This window comes from Dermochelys coriacea, chromosome 11, assembly GCF_009764565.3.
Source record: "Dermochelys coriacea isolate rDerCor1 chromosome 11, rDerCor1.pri.v4, whole genome shotgun sequence".
NCBI lineage: Eukaryota > Metazoa > Chordata > Testudines > Dermochelyidae > Dermochelys > Dermochelys coriacea.
In genome coordinates, this window is record NC_050078.2 from 11,959,057 (window position 1) to 11,980,097 (window position 21,041).

Consider the following 21,041-nt stretch of genomic DNA (forward strand, 5'->3'; position numbering starts at 1 on the left):
TAGAGCTTATTACTACTGAACAAGGATATTGTTTTAGTACTCCTTTTAAGACAGTTCTTGCTGCACTAACTGTAGACTGAGGCATTGTTATTTGATGCCAGGAGCACATCAATTTTCAGCTCAACTTTCTCCCACCCTACCTCTAAACTCTACAACCCTGCTTTTAGCAACGAACTACTGTAGAAACCAAGCAGTTGCAATGAATGAGTCGCAATTACTTGTATTTATTCTTATAAACTTTTACCATCTTGCTATAAATTTTAATGCTTGATCAATTACTTTATCTTAAGTGAGGAACTGATTGTCCCCTCATCTGAACTGCCCACATAGCTTACAGAGTTATTGTTTTTCCTTTGCTATGTTAGTGTTGATGTTAATTGCTGGTGAAACTTGATACTATAATCCGTTCAAAGAATACCCCAGCCTCTCTTTGATAGGTTTTGCCTACTATTATTGATCAGCCAATATTCCACATCAGAGAATAGCCTCAATAGTCGACGAGCAACTTCATGCTTGTCAGCCACAGTAATTAAGCTGCAATTTATCGTATCAGTAGTCAAGGGATAACATTGTTTATGCTAATATAAAACATGTAGATTTTGGGGTTTTTTGGTAGAAATCCTTGTATTAACTCATTTGGTTCCATACATACCCAAAACACGTCTTGTACTTCTGTAAACCACAAATGTAACCAAACAAACTAAGCAGTACAGGAACAATATGTTCTAGACATCATGAAGGCTGAAAGTTTACTGCTAGTCTAAAAACTTGTTCTAAGTGACATGGATTAATTTTAAAATGTTCCTTGTAGTCATGCTGTTAAAATGATATGATGACTTCTGCAAAACCAAGGGGCAGGTATTCAGCAAGCATCTGCAGTTATCTAATGAAGATTCTGGAACAAATTCTGCTCCGAGTTATCTAGCATTTATGCTGCTACAACAGAGTAGAATTTGGTCTATGTTTAGCCACAAAAATCTACTGTATGAAGAGAATGGCATAAAGTACATTCTGTGCTGATCAAAGTTATGCTTTATATTGAGATGGGATGTTCTTCCTACTAACTTTCCACTTGACGGGATTTGGTCACTAGCATGTAACATTGAATATACTATTCATTTTTAAAAATAAAGTTCACGTTGTGACTATTTCTCACAAAAGCCAGGGAGGTCACTTTCTGACTCATGTCATCTTAATGACTTAATGAGATACTAGAAAGTTTTTATCTGAATATAAACTACTTACTATTTTGAAAAGTATATTGAAATCAAACGAATGTTTCATCCACCATTTAATAGAAAAAGGTTTCATTACCTACAGTATAAAACTTAATTTTAATGTCTGCATTTAGGAATTTTAAATAAACTCTTCCCTTGCACTAATTATGATAGTTTTCACAAGGGAAATAGCACCTTAATTCATTAACTAAGAAAATAAATTCCAGTCATAATTTAACTGCTAGGAACCAGCCATTTTATACAAAAACACAATACAAATATTGACATTCCAAAAACTATACATCATATTAAATTACTAAAAAAAAACCCCTAACAATTATCTGAACAAAATACAGTCTTTAGTTTCCTCATTCACTGTTTCATAATGCCAGTCTGCAAAGTCCTTTGTAATCTAGCTATGTTGGCATCCAAGGCTGCTAGCCCATTTTTAAAGTCCTCTTCATCTCGTGAAGTAAATGTTGAGAAGGAAGACATGCTCCATTCAGATTTTCCTGACATGCAGTCAAAAGTACAGAAACTAGAGTTAGACATTTCAGTGCCTTTTTTCTGAAAATTCTCCTTTTGATGTGGCATGCAAGTGTAAAGGTATTTATCAGACGGAGGTCTAGCTGATTTGTCTGTAAAATCTTTAGCAGTTCCAATTATTTCTTTTGGCCTTACTAGGAGCTTGTCTCCTTCCAGCTCAGTTGTCTTCCCTGAGGTTTCAGATGTATTTTCTATTGTCTTTCTCAAGTCATAGCCACCATTGATTTTATCAAAAATCTTTTTATCATCCAACATCCCAAATCCATTCTGCTTCTGAGAATCAGAGAGCCCACAGTTATAGTTCAAATTCTTGGAAGCCACACGGACCTGGTGTTGTGCACACATTTTTCTTTTGGATATCGATGGCTGTTTTTTAGAGACACTACTAGTCAAAGGAATATAAATGGTCTCATCCAGTGTGTGTTCTTCCTCTATTAAAGTCCTAGAATCACTAATTGTTTCTGTATCTTGCTTTGACAGGGTAGGAAGAATTCTTTGAGCTGTTATTTCCTCTGCTAAGAGTGTACTTTTTTTATGAGATCCTTCAGCAACAAACTTTTCACAGGCTAGACCTGGCATTTCCAATTCTCCAGTTTTATTTGAAAATTGAAGTTCTGTATTTGTCAAAATTTGATCACTTTCTAATTTTTTGAGGTAACTCATTATGGAAGTACTCACAGGGAATGGGTTGGGTTTCAGCTGTTTCTCATAGTCTTCCAGAAGAGATTTTGTAAGACCCTTTTCAGGTCTGTGTCTAACATGGTCTACAGTGAGGTCAGAGAGAAGCTTGGCCATGCTGCTCTGCAAGGTTCTGTTAAGAACAATTCATTAGGTCATCCACTATGTATAATGACTTTTCATAAACCATATTTATAATTTAATATTTAGATATATTTATCAATTTAAGATTGCAATGATCATTTTAAAAACCTAATTCACATTCCACAAGACAGCACAAAAAAAACAATACAAGTTTTAAACTACTCAAGCTCTATTGAGTGTCATTCTTCAATTCAGTGAAATGTACCTTTGAAATTAATAATGAAAAGAACAGCAAGCAGTGAGGTTCTCTCTCACCTATGTGCCCTTACGAAGAGAAGATTAAACGACTTTAAGACAAGAGAACTTTAACATTTATAAAGTAATTGGAGGATACAGTATAACTGATTTTGGTCTACATAATTCTTAGTCCTGCCATAAGTGCAGAGGATTGGACTAAATGACCTCTTGAGGTCCCTTCGAGTCCTATGATTGTATGATTTTCAAAGTCTGTGTTAAGATATGGAGGTCTGCTTTTGAAAGCAATTTGGAAAAAAATGCTTCCTTTAAATTGTATACAATGCTTAAGTAAATATTTAAATACAGAAATAGACAGGGCAATCACAGTTACTCATTTTCTGCTTTCTATGCCAAGACAAATGAAGACTCAGCTCATTACATGTACATATAGCTATCACCATCTGGTGGTCAGCAGTTAGTATAGTTACAGGAAAATTTGTAAGGTGTGTATATATATACTGTAAGGAAAATACTGTACGCTATCATGGGGGCTGGTAAAATTTGAATTTTGGATAACACAACTGAATAGTAAAACTTCTAGTGCACATCAGTAAAATATACATAATCCAAACAAGTCATGTAACTAGAGAGATCTATTATCAGAACCACACAATATAGGTGTACAAAGGATTGTGAAGCTCCAAACCTTGCCACCATGAACTCATTAAAAAAAACATAAAATAACTTCACAAATATATGTGATTAAGGCAGCTTCACTCAGGATCTAAGGCTCCCAAAAATGAAGGAAATCTAGTCATAAATTTCATTTTAAGTGTGTCTTTAACTGAGAGAGAGATCGCTTCTTCCCACAGGAAAACTAATTGTGAGCCCACAAGAGAGAGTATCTGCAAGGTTCTTCTCAGGAAGATTTATTCCTGGTCTTTTCACAAAGAAAAGGGAGACTGCCTCCCCTTCAAACAGGCTGAAGAACTAGTTCCCAAACACTGCAGGTCCTAGGGAAGGATCACCTGGGTAGCCAGGGCTAGAGACACAAACAAGGTCATTGCCTTCTCCCATGAATACAGCATGTGGCATTTGACCTACCTGACACGATAGATAGTTATTTCTAACTTATGCAATAGTTAGAAAAGGGAAGCCAAAACTTCTGCTTTTATGCTAAATTATTAGTTTTATTGTTCCATCATCTGACACAACCCATCCCACATGTTTATCTTGTCTAGCTGTTTACTTTCTGACCCCTTTAGTGTAAGCTGTCTGGAGGAGGGACGGTCGTCTTTGTTATCTGATTGTACAGCATCAGTATAGCCCTGCTCCCTGATTGGGGTTTCTAGGCTCTAGAAAGAGTAAATAAAATTGCAAGACTCACAGACAGGCTATAAGATCTTTAGGACTAGACCTTAACACAAAGTTAACATAAAGACAATGTAGGGAGAGACTGCAGTATTATTTTAACATTGTTTCAATAATTCAAAATAAGGAAGAAATGTCAAGAAGAAAAACTATGTGACCAATATTACCGAGTCAATTCACGCAGTCTGTTCACTTCTGCATCACGTTGACGTAATGTTATGCCCAAGATTTGATTTTCTTTTTCCGAGGCTTCCAACTTAAACTGGAAACTCTTCATGTTTGCCAGTGCCTCATCCACTTCTAAAATGCCAAGTACAATTTTATTTAGTCTTTTTTTAAATGTAAAAACACCAAGTGAAAAAATCAAGTCAGTTCAAAACACGCACCAATTTTCAGCTTTGTAGCTTCAATGTCATACTGCTGTTTGTTTTCAAGCAGTTCTTTATCTTTCTCCTGGATAACATTTGCAAACTGTTTATTTTCTTCTTTCTGGTTTTCTATTATTTTAAGCAGTTCTTCATTTTTATTGTGCAGTGATTCAAGGCCCTTTAAAGATTCCTTGAGTTGACTCTGGAATGTCATATTCAGGGATTGTAGCGAAACTACTATAGGAAGAGAAACATAAGTTTTTTTAAATGTTTCATTTCTATGCCCAAAAGAAATGTAATTTGTAACTATTAAAGCCAAAATCATCATTCAAATTCTTAGAAATTAAGAAAAACAGATTACAATAACTATTATGTTAAAGTCAGAAGTTGTGTGTGAATATAAGCATAAATCAAAACTGTAGAGAAAGAATTCTCTTCCGCTACCAGTGGATATTTTACATGTTTTTAAGTGGTGTATTTGGAAAGATTTTTATTAGTGCTAAATCTTTAAATCCTATTATCCTGTACTGGAATGACAAGATATAAAGAACATTGTAACTAATATATTTGCACTTACCACCAAGATAACGAAACCCTATTTTCATCAAAATAAAAAAATGTTGTCTCATATCCTATGACAAAACTACCTACAATAAAATATTTAAGGATTATTTTTCTCTTTAAAAAGTGACCACAAGACTTGGTATTGCTTACAGTGATATCTAAGGCCCTGATCCTGCAGTGACATGAGCATGAATACATCCATACAGAGCCGGAGAGATTTCAATACACTTGCACACAGCTCACTACAAGACTAGGGCCTAAAACTTCAAGCCTGTGCGGATAATAGTCCCCATTATCACAGTGATAGAATGTGGAGTGCAGTTTTCTATATTTAAAACATGCAATTAAATTAGTTATTTAATTCTGTACTTGTACTTTGAGTACAGTACTGAACTTGCACATATAATTTTGCCAAGTGGTATTGCCTTCCCTTCTTTCCCCACAGCTTAGTAAAATATATTTAGATGGGTGTCATGGTAACGTTACCCACTGTCATATTAATTCACAGCAGATAAGCTGTAATTGTCATGTAATGATGTGCTGTGGGTTTTTTGCCCAGTTCTCCCAAAGGAAGATAGAGGAAAACTGCCCTTCTACTTTAAAGTCAGACTCTAATATCAGATGCCTTATGCATCGAGTTATGTAGTTCAAAAACTCTGTTATAATGTGACCTTTGTTTGCAGTTAAAAGTAGGAACCTTTGCAAGATACAAGGAGGTTTGCTTTATACCCATCAGTTGTCTGGTATCTCATCCTTACTATAGTAAGGATACGGTCCCAGATCCTACACTGGAGCTGCACAGGAGGATCCCACTGTCTGCGTGGTGCTCTACTGGGTTCAATGGAGCTAAAATCTTTATCCCCATTTCCCACACCATCACTTGCAATATACCAGTACTTGCATTCAAAGTTGCAAGCCAGGCTGGATTCCTTTTCAGCTCTCTCTCGCTCCCGGAGTTGCTGGTTCAATATTCTTAATCTCCTAAATGTGAACGATAAAGCATAAATGGAGAAAGTCCAAATACAGAGTAAGTTCAAAAGGTTGAATATCGAAATTGGTTTGTATATGAAAGTTTGCTAATTTAATTAGAATAGAACCCTAACAAAAATGTTTTTAAATTTTGGAAGTTAAAAAAAAGTTTTAATAATCTATTTTGTCAAAGTTTGCATTTCCACCTTTGTTTAGCTGAATGAGCTGTTTTCAAAAATCATGGTAACTTTGCTCCATTTTAGCTCAGAGGAAAGGGGTGTCTACTTTTGCATTAAGCATGTATCCTGAAAAGAGATTCTTTCTGCATTTGAGAACAGACTGTCTAAAGACATATGCATGCTAACTACTTGGGACCTGCAGTTTAAAAGTTAGAGTACCCACTGGTACTTCTAGGAAAAAGGTCAGTCCTGAGAAAAGATGGCAATAGATTTCAAATGGAAAAATACACACAGAAAATAATATTCCCTCCTAGTTCTCAACATGCTTTTCTGCATACTTTGGGAAAGCATTATCTAGACCCTTGTTATGCTATTAAGGTTAGAAATCAGTTAATAAGATAAACTACAGGAGGGGTTTGGGGTGCGGGCTCCAGTCCGGCGCTGCTTACCTCGAGTGGCTCCGGGGTGGCAGCGGCATGCAGCAGGGCTAAAGCAGGCTCCTTGCCTGCCCTGGCCCTGCGCCATTCCTGCAAGTGGCCAGCATGTCCAGCAGCGGCTCCTGCGGGTGGGGTGGGGCAGGCAGCTCCAGCACGCACTGCCCTCACCTGCGGGTACCATCCCTGAAGCTCTGCGGTTCCCCATTCCCTGCCAATGGGAGCTGCGGGGTGTGGTGCCTGCAGGCAAGAGCAGCGCATGTAGCACACTGCTCCTCCTTCCCTCAGGGGCCGCAGGGAGCCTGCCTTAGCCCCGTTACGCCACAGGGCTGGCAATCCCACGGGCCAGACAAAGCTCGGATGGACCGGATCCAGCCCACGGGCCATAGTTTGCCCTCCCTGCACTAATGTCTAGGAACAAGCAGCAATTGTTCAACAAAGAGGATATTTAAAAGTTATATTCCTCCTGGATTCTCCAGAGACAGGCTAAATTTGTCTATATGTGAAAGCATAGTGACTGTAAAACACGTAGCAGAACTTTTATAGTTAGACTTGGCAAAACTCAGTTTTTATTTTTTTCTAATCTTGATAGTTAATATCAATTTTATTTTTAATGCATTTTTACTGGAAATTAAGGAGGATTAAGGGTGGGGTTAGGGCAGCACTGACAGTAGGGCTGCAGAGGACTCCCTGCACAGCTGAGCAGTCCAAGACAACTGGGTGCAAGGTCCCTGGGAGACTGCACTCCTAGTTCAGCAGAGCAGATCCCTGACCAAGACTACCGGAAATAAGACAAGCCCTGGTCACAGGGGGGAGGCCACACTGCTGCTGAATGGCTCTATCCCCAGCCTGGAGACATTCAGCAGCAGGGAGGCCTTCCCTGCAGCTTCTCGCAGCCCTGGCCAGAGGTCTCTACTCTGCCTCGTCAGGACTGCAGCCTTCCCTGCACCTTATACCTGCAGGGATTGGGCAGCAGTGGCCCGATGGCTGTGAAGAGAACCCTCTGCAACCCCACTGTCAGACCTCTGACACTGCCAGCTGGTGAGTGGGTCGATGACAGCAGAGATGCAGACACCTGATCTCTGGCAGGCAGAAGGTGTGGGGAAGGCTTGTAGTCCTGGCTGGGCAGAACGGAGACCCCCTGGCCAGGGCCACAAGGAGGAAGATGAGCCCTGGATGCCAGGAAGGCCACCTCACCACTGAATGGTTCCTGCCGAGGGAAAAAGCCATTCAGCAGCAGGTGGTCTCTCCCGCAGCCAGGTGCTCATCCTCTTCCTGTTCCTTGCAGTCCTGGCTGGAGGTCTCTGTTCTCAGTCTTCCTTGCACCTGCAGGAATTGGATGTCACCTGCTCTGCAGCAGCACAGATATCACTGTGCAGTTCTGCTGTCATGGAGTGAGGGAGTGTGGCCATGACAGCAGGGCTACAGAGGGTTCTCTGACCTGTTACAGGGCTGGTGACATCCAATCTCTGCAGGTGCAAAATGGAGTTGGGGGGGAGGGGGAGCGGTGGGGGAACCTCCTCAACTGTTACTGATCAATTGTTGTGTGTGTCAATTTCAGCATGTCAGCTGAAATCAATGTTTACTGACACATCAATTAAAACTGAATGCTGCCAAACTTATTTGTAGTCTGCTGCTCCTAGACAGATGCACGCTCATATTTCCAAAGGACTTCTCACACAATTGATATTTCCAGGTCCAAATTTCCATCCCTTCTACTGGAGCATTAAGCACAATAATTTCAAAGGTAACACTTAGAACATCTGTCCTGTTTATATTAAAGATTGTGAAGTCTGTTGCCTGCAGTCAAAATGCTTTATTTGAGTTCTAACTTGAAATGTCAACTTTTCATTCAATTTTGCAATTGTATTGCACTTCTCAGCTGAAAACTGCACAGCACTTTATAAACAGTGGATTAAACTTTACAGTACTTCTCTAAGCTAATATTTTATTTTACAAATAGCTGAAACTGCTGTTTCAAATAGTCCTACATTAACACACACTAGGGAACTTCTATTGCATGCCATCAGGTTCCACAGGAGCCAGTTAGTGCATGCCATCCAGTGCGAATTAGCATTTATACCTCTCTGGGGCAGACTAATGCACTCAATACAGTTAGGGTAAGTGATTTACCTAAAGTCACAGAGCAAGTCCATGGCAGAGATAGACCAGTTCTGCATTTCAACAAGAAACCATCATTCAGTTAGGAAAACTGATGGAAGTAGTAAAACATTCCTATTCATCGGTAGCAAAAAGCTTGTTCAAATATCCAAGCACTAAATAGGAATACCTTAAAGATTTTTTTCAGAACCAATATAGCATACAAAGCATAGTATAAACAAAACCCCTGCATGTGAACACAATATAGACAACAGAAAACAAGAATGTGATCTAAGAATAATACATTGTAACTATACTACAATATGCAATTTATAACAATGAAGTTAGCTAACACCATACATATTTTTGAAAAAGGTTGCTCACTTGTTGAATGTTTACTGACCTACGCAATTGGGCATTTTCACTTCTAAGAGGTTGTACAGCAAGTGCTATTTCAGCTTGTACATTGGTACTTCCAACTACTGCTGGCAGTAATGAAACACAGTCTTCTACCTCATGTATTAGCCTCAATATTTCAGAATCATCTAGAAGAAAAAAAATTAAACACAAAACAGCTGTATATATATATAATTAAGCAATTTATGAGATGGCTGAACATGAATTCTATTACCTTTTAAGATGTGTAGAGCTTTTAATGTTTAAATTACCCCTCTTTATTTGCACTTCTTAAATTACTATTTGGCTGTGAAGTATAGTCTAGATCAGTGGTTCTCAACCAGGTGTACATGTACCCTTGGGGGTACACAGAGGTCTTTCAGGGGGTACATCAACTCATCTAAATATTTGCCTACTTTTACAACAGGCTACATAAAAAGCACTAGTGAAGTCAGTACAAACTGCCAGGTTTCAGAGTAGCAGCCCTGTTAGTCTGTATTCGCAAAAAGAAAAGGAGTACTTGTGGCACCTTAGAGACTAACAAATTTATTTGAGCATAAGCTTTCGTGAGCTACAGTTCACTTCATCGGATGCATTTGGTGGAAAATACAGTGGGGAGATTTATATACACACACAGAGAACATGAAACAATGGGTTTTATCATACACACTGTAAGGAGAGTGATCACTTAAGATGGGCCATCACCAGCAGCAGGGGGGGGAAAAACGGAGGAAAACCTTTCATGGTGACAAGCAAGGTGGGCCATTTCCAGCAGTTAACAAGAACATCTGAGGAACAGTGGGGGGTGGGGTGGGGGGGAGAAATAACATGGGGAAATAGTTTTACTTTGTGTAATGACTCATCCATTCCCAGTCTCTATTCAAGCCTAAATTAATTGTATCCAGTTTGCAAATTAATTCCAATTCAGCAGTCTCTCGTTGGAGTCTGTTTTTGAAGCTTTTTTGTTGACGGATAGCCACTCAGGTCTGTAATCGAGTGACCAGAGAGATTGAAGTGTTCTCCAACTGGTTTTTGAATGTTATAATTCTTGACGTCTGATTTGTGTCCATTCATTCTTTTACGTAGAGACTGTCCAGTTTGACCAATGTACATGGCAGAGGGGCATTGCTGGCACATGATGGCATATATCACATTGGTAGATGCGCAGGTGAACGAGCCTCTGATAGTGTGGCTGATGTGATTAGGCCCTATGATGGTGTCCCCTGAATAGATATGTGGACAGAGTTGGCAACGGGCTTTGTTGCAAGGATAGGTTCCTGGGTTGGTGGTTCTGTTGTGTGGTGTATGGTTGCTGGTGAGTATTTGCTTCAGATTGGGGGGCTGTCTGTAAGCAAGGACTGGCCTGTCTCCCAAGGTCTGTGAGAGTGATGGGTCGTCCTTCAGGATAGGTTGTAGATCCTTGATGATGCGTTGGAGAGGTTTTAGTTGGGGGCTGAAGGTGATGGCTAGTGGCGTTCTGTTATTTTCTTTGTTGGGCCCGTCACTCGATTACAGACCTGAGAGTGGCTATCCTTCAACAAAAAAACTTCAAAAACAGACTCCAATGAGAGACTGCTGAATTGGAATTAATTTGCAAACTGGATACAATTAATTTAGGCTTAAATAGAGACTGGGAATGGATGAGTCATTACACAAAGTAAAACTATTTCCCCATGTTATTTCTCCCCCCCAGCCCACCCCCCACTGTTCCTCAGATGTTCTTGTTAACTGCTGGAAATGGCCTACTTTGCTTGTCACCATGAAAGGTTTTCCTCCTTCCCCCCCTGCTGCTGGTGATGGCTCATCTTAAGTGATCACTCTCCTTACAGTGTGTATGATAAAACCCATTGTTTCATGTTCTCTGTGTGTGTATATAAATCTCCCCACTGTATTTTCCACCAAATGCATCCGATGAAGTGAGCTGTAGCTCACGAAAGCTTATGCTCAAATAAATTTGTTAGTCTCTAAGGTGCCACAAGTACTCCTTTTCTCAGTACAAACTAAAATTTCATATAGAAAAGGACTTGTTTATATTTCTCTTTATACTATACACTGAAATGTAAGTACAGTATTTATATCCCGATTGATTTATTTTATAATTAGATGGTAAAAATGAGAAAGTAAGCAATTTTTCCATAATAGTGCAGTGACACTTTTTTGTATTTTTAGGTCCGATTTCGTAAGCAAGTAGTTTTTAAGTGTGAGGTGTAACTTGGGGATATGCAAGACAAATCAGACTCCTGAAAGGGGTATAGTAATATGGAGAGATTGAGAGCCATTGGTCTAGATCCCTGTTAAATCACAGCCACCATCCTTCCAACTGATCTCTGAAGGGAAATCTTTTAGAACCTTTCCACACCACTCCCCGATCACCTCTTCTGGGAAGTAGAAGAGCAGAGCTTTCCCAGAGACTGTACGCAGAATGAAAACACTACTTTTACTAATTGCTATAACAATTTTAATTCTCAGACACACATTGAAACACTCACTTTATCTTCCTTCAGATTAAAAAGAAAACTATTCCACTTTGTAATTTTGTAACATCTGAATTACAATAATTCATCACACAATGGTATATTATGGATTTCTAAGAATATCCATACATGTAGCATAGCACCTGTGTGATATATATACTACTGTGCTGATAAAAACATTTTTACCTTGGTCTGCCAGTGCCTTGAGCTCTCCCAAAAGGTATTTTACCGTTTTAACTTTTTGGGCTGTTTTTTCTGGGCTTGCTTTTTTAGGCTTTAAAACTTTTTTGTCAAAACTTGTCTGACAGCTTGTCTCCCTCACTGGTGCTATGTCAACTGCATTCAAGTCCTCTTCTTCACTGGTAGTACCCTCACTATGTTCCTCAGCGGTTTCCTCTTCTTTGGTATCTGAGACCTTGGACTGTGCTGGATCAAACTTCTGGTACTTCTGACCAACTCTGTCACTCTCTGCTTCATGTGGTTCTAAGAGAGCCAGATGAGCTTGTATACATCCTATCAAGTTTGCCTTCTTTACCCGTTGCTCATGATTTCCTTGGTTTGAAATCACCTCTCTACCATAAGATGCGGGAAGAAATGTAGATGCTGTGGAATTATTTGGCACAGCTACTGGTGCACAGAGTGACATCTGAGGATCAGTGGTAACAGACTGTGCCTGTGAAGAAATAGAAGCAGCAACAGAAACTCCAGGGAAAAACATAGTTCCTCCTGCTTGTGGTGCACACTGGTTGTAACTGTCAGCAGGAACACCCTAAACAGAGAATATACATATTAAACAAATTATTATTATTTGTATTTTCATGGCACCTAAATGTAGTAGTGAAGTTTCTTTCAATATTTGGAAGCCAATCTTATTTTATGTGGAGTTGCTCACTGTTTGTCACTTAAAAAACAGTTAAAATAGTACTCATATTCATTCAGGCTGCAGTGTATGACCTTTCACTGTGTTCAGGAGTACTTAAAAGGCAAGTTAGGATTACCAGTAAGACTAGTTGGTCTGATCTTAAATGTTACCTGTAATTCAGCAATAGAGCTAAATTGATGTTTTAATCTTTTTATATTGGGGAGGGACAAAAGGATTCTGTTTTCTTGGGGTGGGAATTCATTTTCAGTGTGCTTGTAAGAATCTTCCTGATACATTTCCTTATTTTCCCTATCTTTATAACTAGTATTCATTGCTGGTACCCACAGACACAGAGGAAAATAAACACATTGTGTTCAAATCAATATTTTTCTGTATTTTGGCATTTTGACTAATATACTATAAATGTATGTGCTGAATGCTACAAACAACGTAAGAAGGCAGTCAGCACATTTCTAACAATTACTTAATTTTACATAGTGATTTTTTCGATCTGTGAAGCACAGACTTCCCCCAGTCTAAAACTTCTAGCAAATGAGATGATATCCCATAAGAGTGCTGATTGAAGATCATGCCATCTATGGAACAGCGGTGGCACCTGCAATCTGACTATAGGGGCAATGTAAACCCTCTTCCAACACTTCCCAAAACTGGAGGAGGGGGTTTGCTTTGTTGTTTTTTAATGTTGTACCCTGAAATAGATAAGGATATTAAAATGCAAAGCTTTAAACACACAAACCATATTTGAGAACAATAGGTTTTACACTACTTTCCACTGATCACGTTAGCATTTCTGGTCACTGTGGTTTTTAATAGGTTAAAATATTCAAGGTTAGGTTAATGACACAATCATCAGTGCAGTGAGATTGGGATGTTACACTGATCAGTAACTATCAATCCTCCTTAGGAAGGGGTGGGAAATGGATACTTCACAGAATTCAACATAAAAAAAACATAAGCATAACAAACAGAAGTGAACAGTCCCCACTGGCATGTCACTTACCTCATTTTTGGAGTCTACTGCAGGCACAATATAAGTAGCAATGCTTGCTAACAATATATTTGTGAATCACCTTTACATCACATAATATATTATAAGCACCACCGTATCTATACTTTCATCACAGATTTTATGAGACATAAAATGCACTGAGTTTCTTTTTTCTTGGGAAAATTTCCTATTAAGGCCAAGAAAGTGTATAGATTTCAGTAGAAATGAAAGCCACAGAATAAGACAAGGATGACAACACTAACTTAAATGTTTATTTATAGTTTAAATCATGTGTACTTACAGACTGAATGAGTAAAGGATTAGCTGAATGCTGCGGGGACAGACTTGGTGTGGAAGTAGGTAAACGATAATTAAATGCTGTAACACTTTGATATCCTGAAACAAATACACAAAAACTAACATTGTTAAATTTAAAGATTTTTTTCTTGCCAAAAAAAAAAAAAAACAAAAAAACAACCCCCAAAATAGTGTGTGTCTATACGATAACATTCACACTAACCAGGATCTGAAACAGGGTAAGCAGGTACAGTGGGAATTCCATTACAGCTCGGTGGAACTTGGCCAGTTATCAGAGACATTTGGGTTTGCACATGCTCACACAGTTTTTGATGCATCACAGGAGAGTGTTGATTAAAAGGCACATGAATTGGTTGAATAGGCTGATTTTGTACTGAGCTGGAAAGTTCTCCCTCTTTGTCAACAGCAGGTGTATTACAAGAGGCTGCTTTCCTATTTGACACCGGCACTAGAGAAAATAAAGTTGAAGTTTGTGTAGTGCTAAAGGAAAACTAACATAAATGTTTACATGAAAATTCTTGACATTAAGAATCAAGTGCTATGAACCCATTTGGATTGATTAATTTGATTAAAATTGACAGAAACAGTAAGTTTATTTTATTAAACCAGAGCTTAAAACCAAAATAAGCTGCACAATATTATAACCACATTAATTAATTCTGCAGATGAGGTAACAATGAACATGTATTTATTGAGGAAATAAAACAGTTATGGATGAAAACATTGTTTAAGTAAAGGCCAAACCAAGGACAAGTGCTTACCAATTTCTTTATGAATATGGGCAGCAAGAACATTTCTCTTCAGTCCTTTCTTTTTTGAACTATTTCCTTTGGCTAGTATAGGCCTGGTAGTAGCCTTAACAGAAGTTACTTTCCCTGGTTTTCGATTTACTGTCTCCATTCCTAATGTTATTTGAAACAAAAGCCATTCAACAAAATAAATAAGAGACCTACAGGAACTAAAATTTAATTTGAAATTTCAATAAGGTACAACCTGTGGCCTCATTTTGCAAAATATCCTGCAGTAAAGCTGCACAGCGATCAAGCCCATTATGTATAGTTACAACCTGAAGAAAGAATGTTGCAGTCAGAATACAGGCACTGATTTACTGTAAAACAAAACCAGTAAGGGCAATGAAATAAAATCAAGAAGTTCCTATTTGAAAAGTGTTGTTACAGGTTTGAGTCACAGTTATTTCTGGACTGGGTTTGAGTCACATATTTATTTACATGCTATCAATGAAAATTTTTTACTGATTTGTTAAATTTATATTTGAGAGATTGTACTGTGTTTCTATCTAAAGAATTTAATGTTTCAGTAATTTTAGTTAATTTCTGATTTGCATGTATAAGAGAGTCAATTCATCTCAAATTACCTGATCCTCAGAGTCGCTGGAATAGAGAGAGTAGGCAGAGTCCACATCAGAATTGCATGCTTTTCTTAAGCCAATCCTGAAAAAGACATTCCCTGTTTACTTCCTCTTATAAATATACAACAAAAAACTACATACACAATGTGCTGCACTTTACAAAAGAGCCAAATGCTGTAATGAGATAAGCAAGTAACTGCGGCAGACATTACCAGCATATGTTAGGGTAGGACTGGCCCTTACTCAGAAAGCTTACATGTAACTAGTCCTCATATTCATTCAGTAATCTAGGGGGTAAATTTAATTAATATTTCATACATTCAAAATGGAAGTCTAAGGCATGTTGTTTGCTAAAGGGGTTAATCTTCCCTCTAGTCATTGTACAGTCCAAAGTCCCACTAACTTCAATGGAAGTTTTGCCTGTCCAAGGACAGCAGGATCTGCCTCTTGCAGCATCTTTCAGTTGGAACTTAATATTTAATAAATGCAAAGAGTTGTTGACATTTAATAAACACAAAGAGTTGCTGGCTTTTGATTTGTATGGGCTGTTTTGAATGCTTACAGGTACACTACTAGACAGTATTAATGATTAAATTCTTACTGTTTTTTTCCACTTGCTAACTTAGCTGCTCCTGTTAGCCTTCCAGAAGACAGTACCTGTTGAATTATTACACAAATATACACCAATAAATATTATTTTCATTTCAATTAATTATTTTTACAATATAACAGAAGTATACCAAATACCATTGGATTGCTAAATCTGAGACAATAAGTAAAGTCTAAAAAGGCTAATTTACATTTTTTAAGGAATGAGGGGGAACACAGCAAACACCACTGAGGGTATGTGTACATTACGAAATTAAGTCGATTTTATAGAAGTCGATTTTTAGAAACCAATTTTATACAGTCGATTGTGTATGTCCACACTAAGTGCACTAAGTCAGTGGAGAGCATCCTCACTATCGTGGCTAGCATTGACTTACAGAGCAGTGCACTGTGGGTAGCTATCCCAGAGTTCCCATAGTCTCCGCTGCCCATTGGAATTCTGGGTTAAGCTCCCAATACCAGATGGGGCAAAAACATTGTTGCGGGTGATTTTGGGTACATGTTGTCAGGCCCAAATCCCTCCCTCCGTGAAAGCAATGGCAGACAATCATTTTGTGCCTTTTTTCCTGGGTTACCCGTGTAGACGCCATACCCCGGCAAACATGGAGCCCGCTTAGCTCACCATCACCGTACATCTCCTGGGTGCTGCTGGCAGACGTGGTACTGCATTGCTATAAAGCACAACTCTTTGCCTTCGCGGCAGATGTTGCCGTAGGACTGATAGCTGTCCTACATCTCCTGGGTGCTCCTGGCAGACCTCAGTGAGGTCGATCAGGGGCGCCTGGACAGACATGACTATTCTCCTCTTAGAGCACCGAATGGGAGCCAGAGACTCCAGGACATTCTCTTCTTTAAGTTTCATCTCATGGAGATTCAGTCCTGCCTGGAATATCATGCGAACTGGAGACTTCGACCTCAGGCTGCTCTCCCAACCGGCAGCACCACGCGGTCGCACCTACCCCAGCCTACCCCTTGCTCCCATGGCTCATGAAGCCTGGACAGTAGTAAGGAGCAGTTTAACTATAGGCTGAGCAAGTGCAGAATGGTGGTAGAATGTGCCTTTGGACGTTTAAAAGCTCGCTGGTGCTGTTTGCTGACTAGGTCAGACCTCAGTGCAACCAACATTCCCATTATTGTTGCTGCTTGCTGTGTGCTCCATAATATCTGTGAGAGTAAGGGGGGGGAAGACATTTATGGTGAGGTGGGAGGTTGAGGCAAATCGTCTGGTGTCCGATTTTGAGCAGCCAGACACCAGGGTGATTAGAAGAGCACAGCAAGGCGTGCTGCGCATCAGAGAGGCTTTGAAAACCAGTTTCATGACTGGCCAGGCTTCGGTGTGACAGTTGTGTGTGTTTCTCCTTGATGCAAACCCTCCCCCTTTGTTGATTTTAATTCCCTGTGAGCCAATCCCCCTCCCCTTCGAAATAAAGTAACTATTGTTTTGAAACCATGCATTCTTTCTTTATTAATTAAAAAAAATAAGATAACTGACAAGATAGCCTGGGTGGGGTGGGGGACGAGGGAAGGACAAGGCCACATTGCTTATTGTAGCCACACTAAAAATCAAACTGTTTGAATGACAGCCTTCTGTTGCTTGGGTCATCCTCTGGAGTGGAGTGGCTGGGTGCCTGGAGCCTCTCCCTCCGTGTTCTTGGGCGTCTGGGTGAGGAGGCTATGGAACATGGGGAGGAGGGTAGGCGGTTATACAGTGGATGCAGCGGGGGTCTGTGCTCTTGTTAGCTTTCCTGGAGCTCCAACAGACGCTTCATCATGTCCGTTTGCTCCCCCATTAGCCTCAGCATTGTGTCCTGCCTCCGCTCTTCGCACTCACTTAATTCTTTCCTGGCCTCTGCCACTGAATGCCTCCATGCATTAAACTGTGTCCTACCAGTGTGGGAGGACTGCATGAGCTCGGAAAACATATCATCGCGAGTGCGTTTTTTTCGCCTTCTAATCTGCAATAGCCTCAGGGACGGGGATGACAGGGGGAGCGTAGAAACATTCTACGCTCTACAATTCTGGGGGGAATGCATGGTCACCTGTGCTGCTGAGTTTGCCATGCTGACCAAACAGGAAATGAAATTCAAAAGTTCCCGGGGCTTTTCCTGTGTACCTGACTAGTGCATTGGAGTTCAAAGTGCTGTCCCGAGTGGTCACAATGGAGCACTCTGGGATAGCTCCTGGAGGCCAATTCCATCGATTTGTGTCTGCACTATCCCAAATTTGACCCAGTAAGGTCGATTTTTAGCGCTACTCCCCTCATCGGGGAGGAGTACAGAAGTTGATTTTAAGAGCCCTTTAGGTTGACGGAGCGGGGTTGGTTGTGTGGACGCAGTCATTTTTAAATCGACCTAACATGGCTAAATTCGACCTAACCCTATAGTGTAGACCAGACCTGAGCCTCAATCCTGCAATTTACAATGCACAGGTAGACTCCTGAATGCATGAAGCTTCACTGACTTCATGCCACTCTGTGCAGATGCAGCAGTCCACCCATATATAAACTACAGGGTCAGTGTTTACGTGTAGACACATATCAGTTTGTTTTGTGGACAGAAATTATTTCAGTACAACCCTTCCACTTTCCTCTCGCACCATTGTCACTGTCTATAGCCTACAGCCTTATCTTATTTTGATATGTCAAATTTCACAAGTTTAGCTAAATCAGGCCAAGTTCATTCCTTAATGGGAGACATCAATAAAAAACCCAGAGTGGTACATAAAGTAGTGCTGGTAATTCCCCAAAACATTTCTCTGCAAGTCAGTACTGAACAATACCTTAGATTGGTGCTAGTGGATATTGTAAAATTGAGGGCCTGACTACTTGAATTTATTAAAAATCCCATATACTTTTCATAAGAGTTCAGACCCAGACCAATAACAGGCTTAAGGTGTGATATAACATGGCTGTGAAGAGCTTTATAATATATTGCAAAGGAGAAAGTATTCCCTGCTTTCCAACTGAATGCACAGTACTAGTTTTTACTAATAAGCTGCTGCCATAGCTCAAATATTTGCAGCTGAAATATTTAATAGTAGAAGACCACTTCAAGCAAGGGCCTAATGGTGTGTGTGTGTGTGTGGTACTCATGTAAATAATCTCACTGACCTCAATGAGGGTACTGGCATAAAGATTGCAGGATCAGGCCCATAACAAATATGCATTACGCACACAAGGGATGAAGCCCATCCCAAAATTCACAACACTACCCTTGATCTTCATAGATCTGCCTCACCTCCCAAATATGTCTCAAGTTTCACATAGCAATGTGATGTCATGACAACATGTCTTCGTGTTAGGATACAAAAATCCAACATCACTGGGCAAATTAGTGAACACGGGAATGTTGTTCACACAGTTTTGTCCCCTTAAGACTGACACAAATAGGCAGATAGCAACCCTGGGCTCTCAAACTTGGGAGAATCTAAATGATTGAGAGCCCAAATAAGTTGGACGGAGACTTAAGATGTCCTGTTGTAACACTTTGTAATATCCCAGATCACAAGGCAGGGAAATGTACTTTGGGAATCAACCCCCAACAAGAGGTGAAGCTAAACAGCTGTTGGCAGTCACCTGTGCAGGAACTGAATACAACAGGTAATAGGGTAGGGGTAGGGGGAAGTGACATCAGCCCCACCAACCAGGGGAGCTCCAAAGAGTCACCTAAGCCCTATTCCTGGAGAGGCTCAGTCACCCATGCACTCACAAGCAGGGAGTCCTGCATCCCTCATCTAGGCTCCCAGTAACACCTGCCTTTAGTAACCCGTAGAGAAGAGTTCCCCTGACTTATGAGTCCAGTCACCTGCAACCCCTGCAGAAGAGAGCCCCTGAACTGTGAGATGTCACCTGCCAATCCCCCCATCCCCTACTAGTGTCCCCAGTCACCTGCCAACTCCCCCAGAGGAGAGCTCCTGCAACCTATGATCCCAGTCTCCTCCCAAACCCTCCCACCCTGAGTGTACCCCAGAGGAGAGCCTTCCTGACCTGTTAGCCCAGTCACCTCCCAACCCATCCCCTGCCACATCCCTAGTGTCCCCCAAAGCACCTGCCATGACCCGTGGGGCCACACAGCTACCAACCCTCCTCACACATCCCTAATGTCCCCCAGAGGACAGCCCTCAACCGGAGAGTCCAGTCACCTCCCGACCCCTCCCCCACATCTCTAGTGACCCCCAAAGGAGAGTCCCCCTCTGACCTGTGAGGCCAGTTACCTCCTAACCCCCAGAGTGACCCCCAGCGAAAGCCCCCGTAAGCTCAGTCACCTCCGTGAGTGTCCCCCAGAGGAGAGTCCTCTCAACCCATGAGCCCAGTCACCTCCCAAACCCCCCACAGCCGTAGTGACCCCCAGAGGAGAGTCCCCCTGACCCGTGAGCCCAGTCACCTCCCAACCCTCCACCCCAGTAACTCCCAGAGGAAAGTCCCCACCCCCTGACCTGGGAGCCCACCCAGTCCCCTCCAAGCCCCCAGGAACCCCGAAAACGAGACGCCCTCCACTCCCTGCCCCAGACGCCCAGTGCCCTCAACCCGCAGAGAAAGAGACCCCTAAACCGCCGCCGAAGGCGCCCAGTCCCCCCATAACAGTCCTTCCCCTCAGGATCCCAGAGCGAGAACACACCGCGCCCAGCCCCCAACCTCCGCGGGAGACTCAACCCCATCCCCCAACGACCCCCACGGCTGGTACCTTGTGATGCCGGAGCGTGCCCTGCCTCGCCATCGCTCCGTCCGTTCCCGGCCGGGGGGAGGAGCTACCCGCTCAGAGCAGAAACGCGCGGCCAATCCGAGCTCGACTTGCCTGACAGGGCCAACGGCTGCCGCGGCAAGGGAGGAGCCGTCGTCCTCTCAGCCCCGCCTCTTCCGGCTCCTTCCCTCCATGCCCGGCGCCGGCGGCAGCCGGAGCGGGCTGCGGAATAGGGCGGAGTCAGGAGACCAGGGCCGGGATTGGTGGAGGCCACGGCCCAGCGAACCAATAGTAGAAGAGAAGCCGGGCTAAGCGGCCGAGTCAGAGAGCAGCTCGCTCTCTCACTCAGTCGGCGGGACCGTCACCAGGTCTCTCAGTCCCTGTTGTACAGGGGCAGGGACTCGGTCTGGTCCTCAGAGTCAGAGCTGCCTCACCACATAATGCTAAACCGCTCCGGGTCCCCTCAGGACACTGGGCCCCTCAGCCCCACGCCCCCAGCTCCTCCTGGAGTGTCCCACCCCTGCGCAGCTTTCCCGCCTAGTAAATTGCAGCAGAAGCGACAGGCTGTTGCTTTCACA

At 41.6% G+C, this 21,041-nt stretch overlaps 1 protein-coding gene across 4 annotated transcripts; it reads right to left on the minus strand.

The window, feature by feature from the left end:
* Positions 1-1,274: 1,274 nt before the first annotated feature.
* Positions 1,275-20,705, minus strand: CCDC14 (coiled-coil domain containing 14). Of its 4 annotated transcripts, XM_043504955.1 has the most exons (14): positions 20,467-20,600; positions 15,777-15,832; positions 15,182-15,257; positions 14,800-14,872; positions 14,568-14,708; positions 14,009-14,254; positions 13,790-13,884; positions 11,804-12,386; positions 9,151-9,292; positions 5,967-6,046; positions 4,520-4,738; positions 4,301-4,433; positions 2,442-2,574; positions 1,275-2,036 (listed from the first exon to the last, which is right to left on the minus strand). In XM_043504955.1, the coding sequence occupies exons 1-14, from the start codon at positions 20,497-20,499 to the stop codon at positions 1,590-1,592; spliced, it is 2,457 nt and encodes an 818-aa protein (XP_043360890.1). In that variant the 5' UTR covers positions 20,500-20,600; the 3' UTR covers positions 1,275-1,589. The 4 variants fall into 4 exon arrangements, with proteins under 4 accessions (XP_043360890.1, XP_043360888.1, XP_038278509.1 ...); XM_043504953.1 differs by having other exon boundaries at positions 1,275-2,574; positions 11,804-12,290; positions 20,467-20,705; XM_038422581.1 differs by having other exon boundaries at positions 1,275-2,574; positions 20,467-20,672.
* Between the last annotated feature and the right edge of the window lie 336 nt (positions 20,706-21,041).

Excerpts from the sequence above, each read along its gene's own strand:
- CCDC14 (XM_038422581.1), bottom strand. The coding sequence starts at position 20,499 with ATGGCGAGGCAGGGCACGCTCCGGCATCACAAG. Across the intron at positions 15,258-15,776 it reads TTAGCAAGTGGAAAAAAACA|GATTGGCTTAAGAAAAGCAT; the intron begins GTAAGAATTTAA and ends TGTCTTTTTCAG. Across the intron at positions 14,873-15,181 it reads CCAGCGACTCTGAGGATCAG|GTTGTAACTATACATAATGG; the intron begins GTAATTTGAGAT and ends TTCTTTCTTCAG.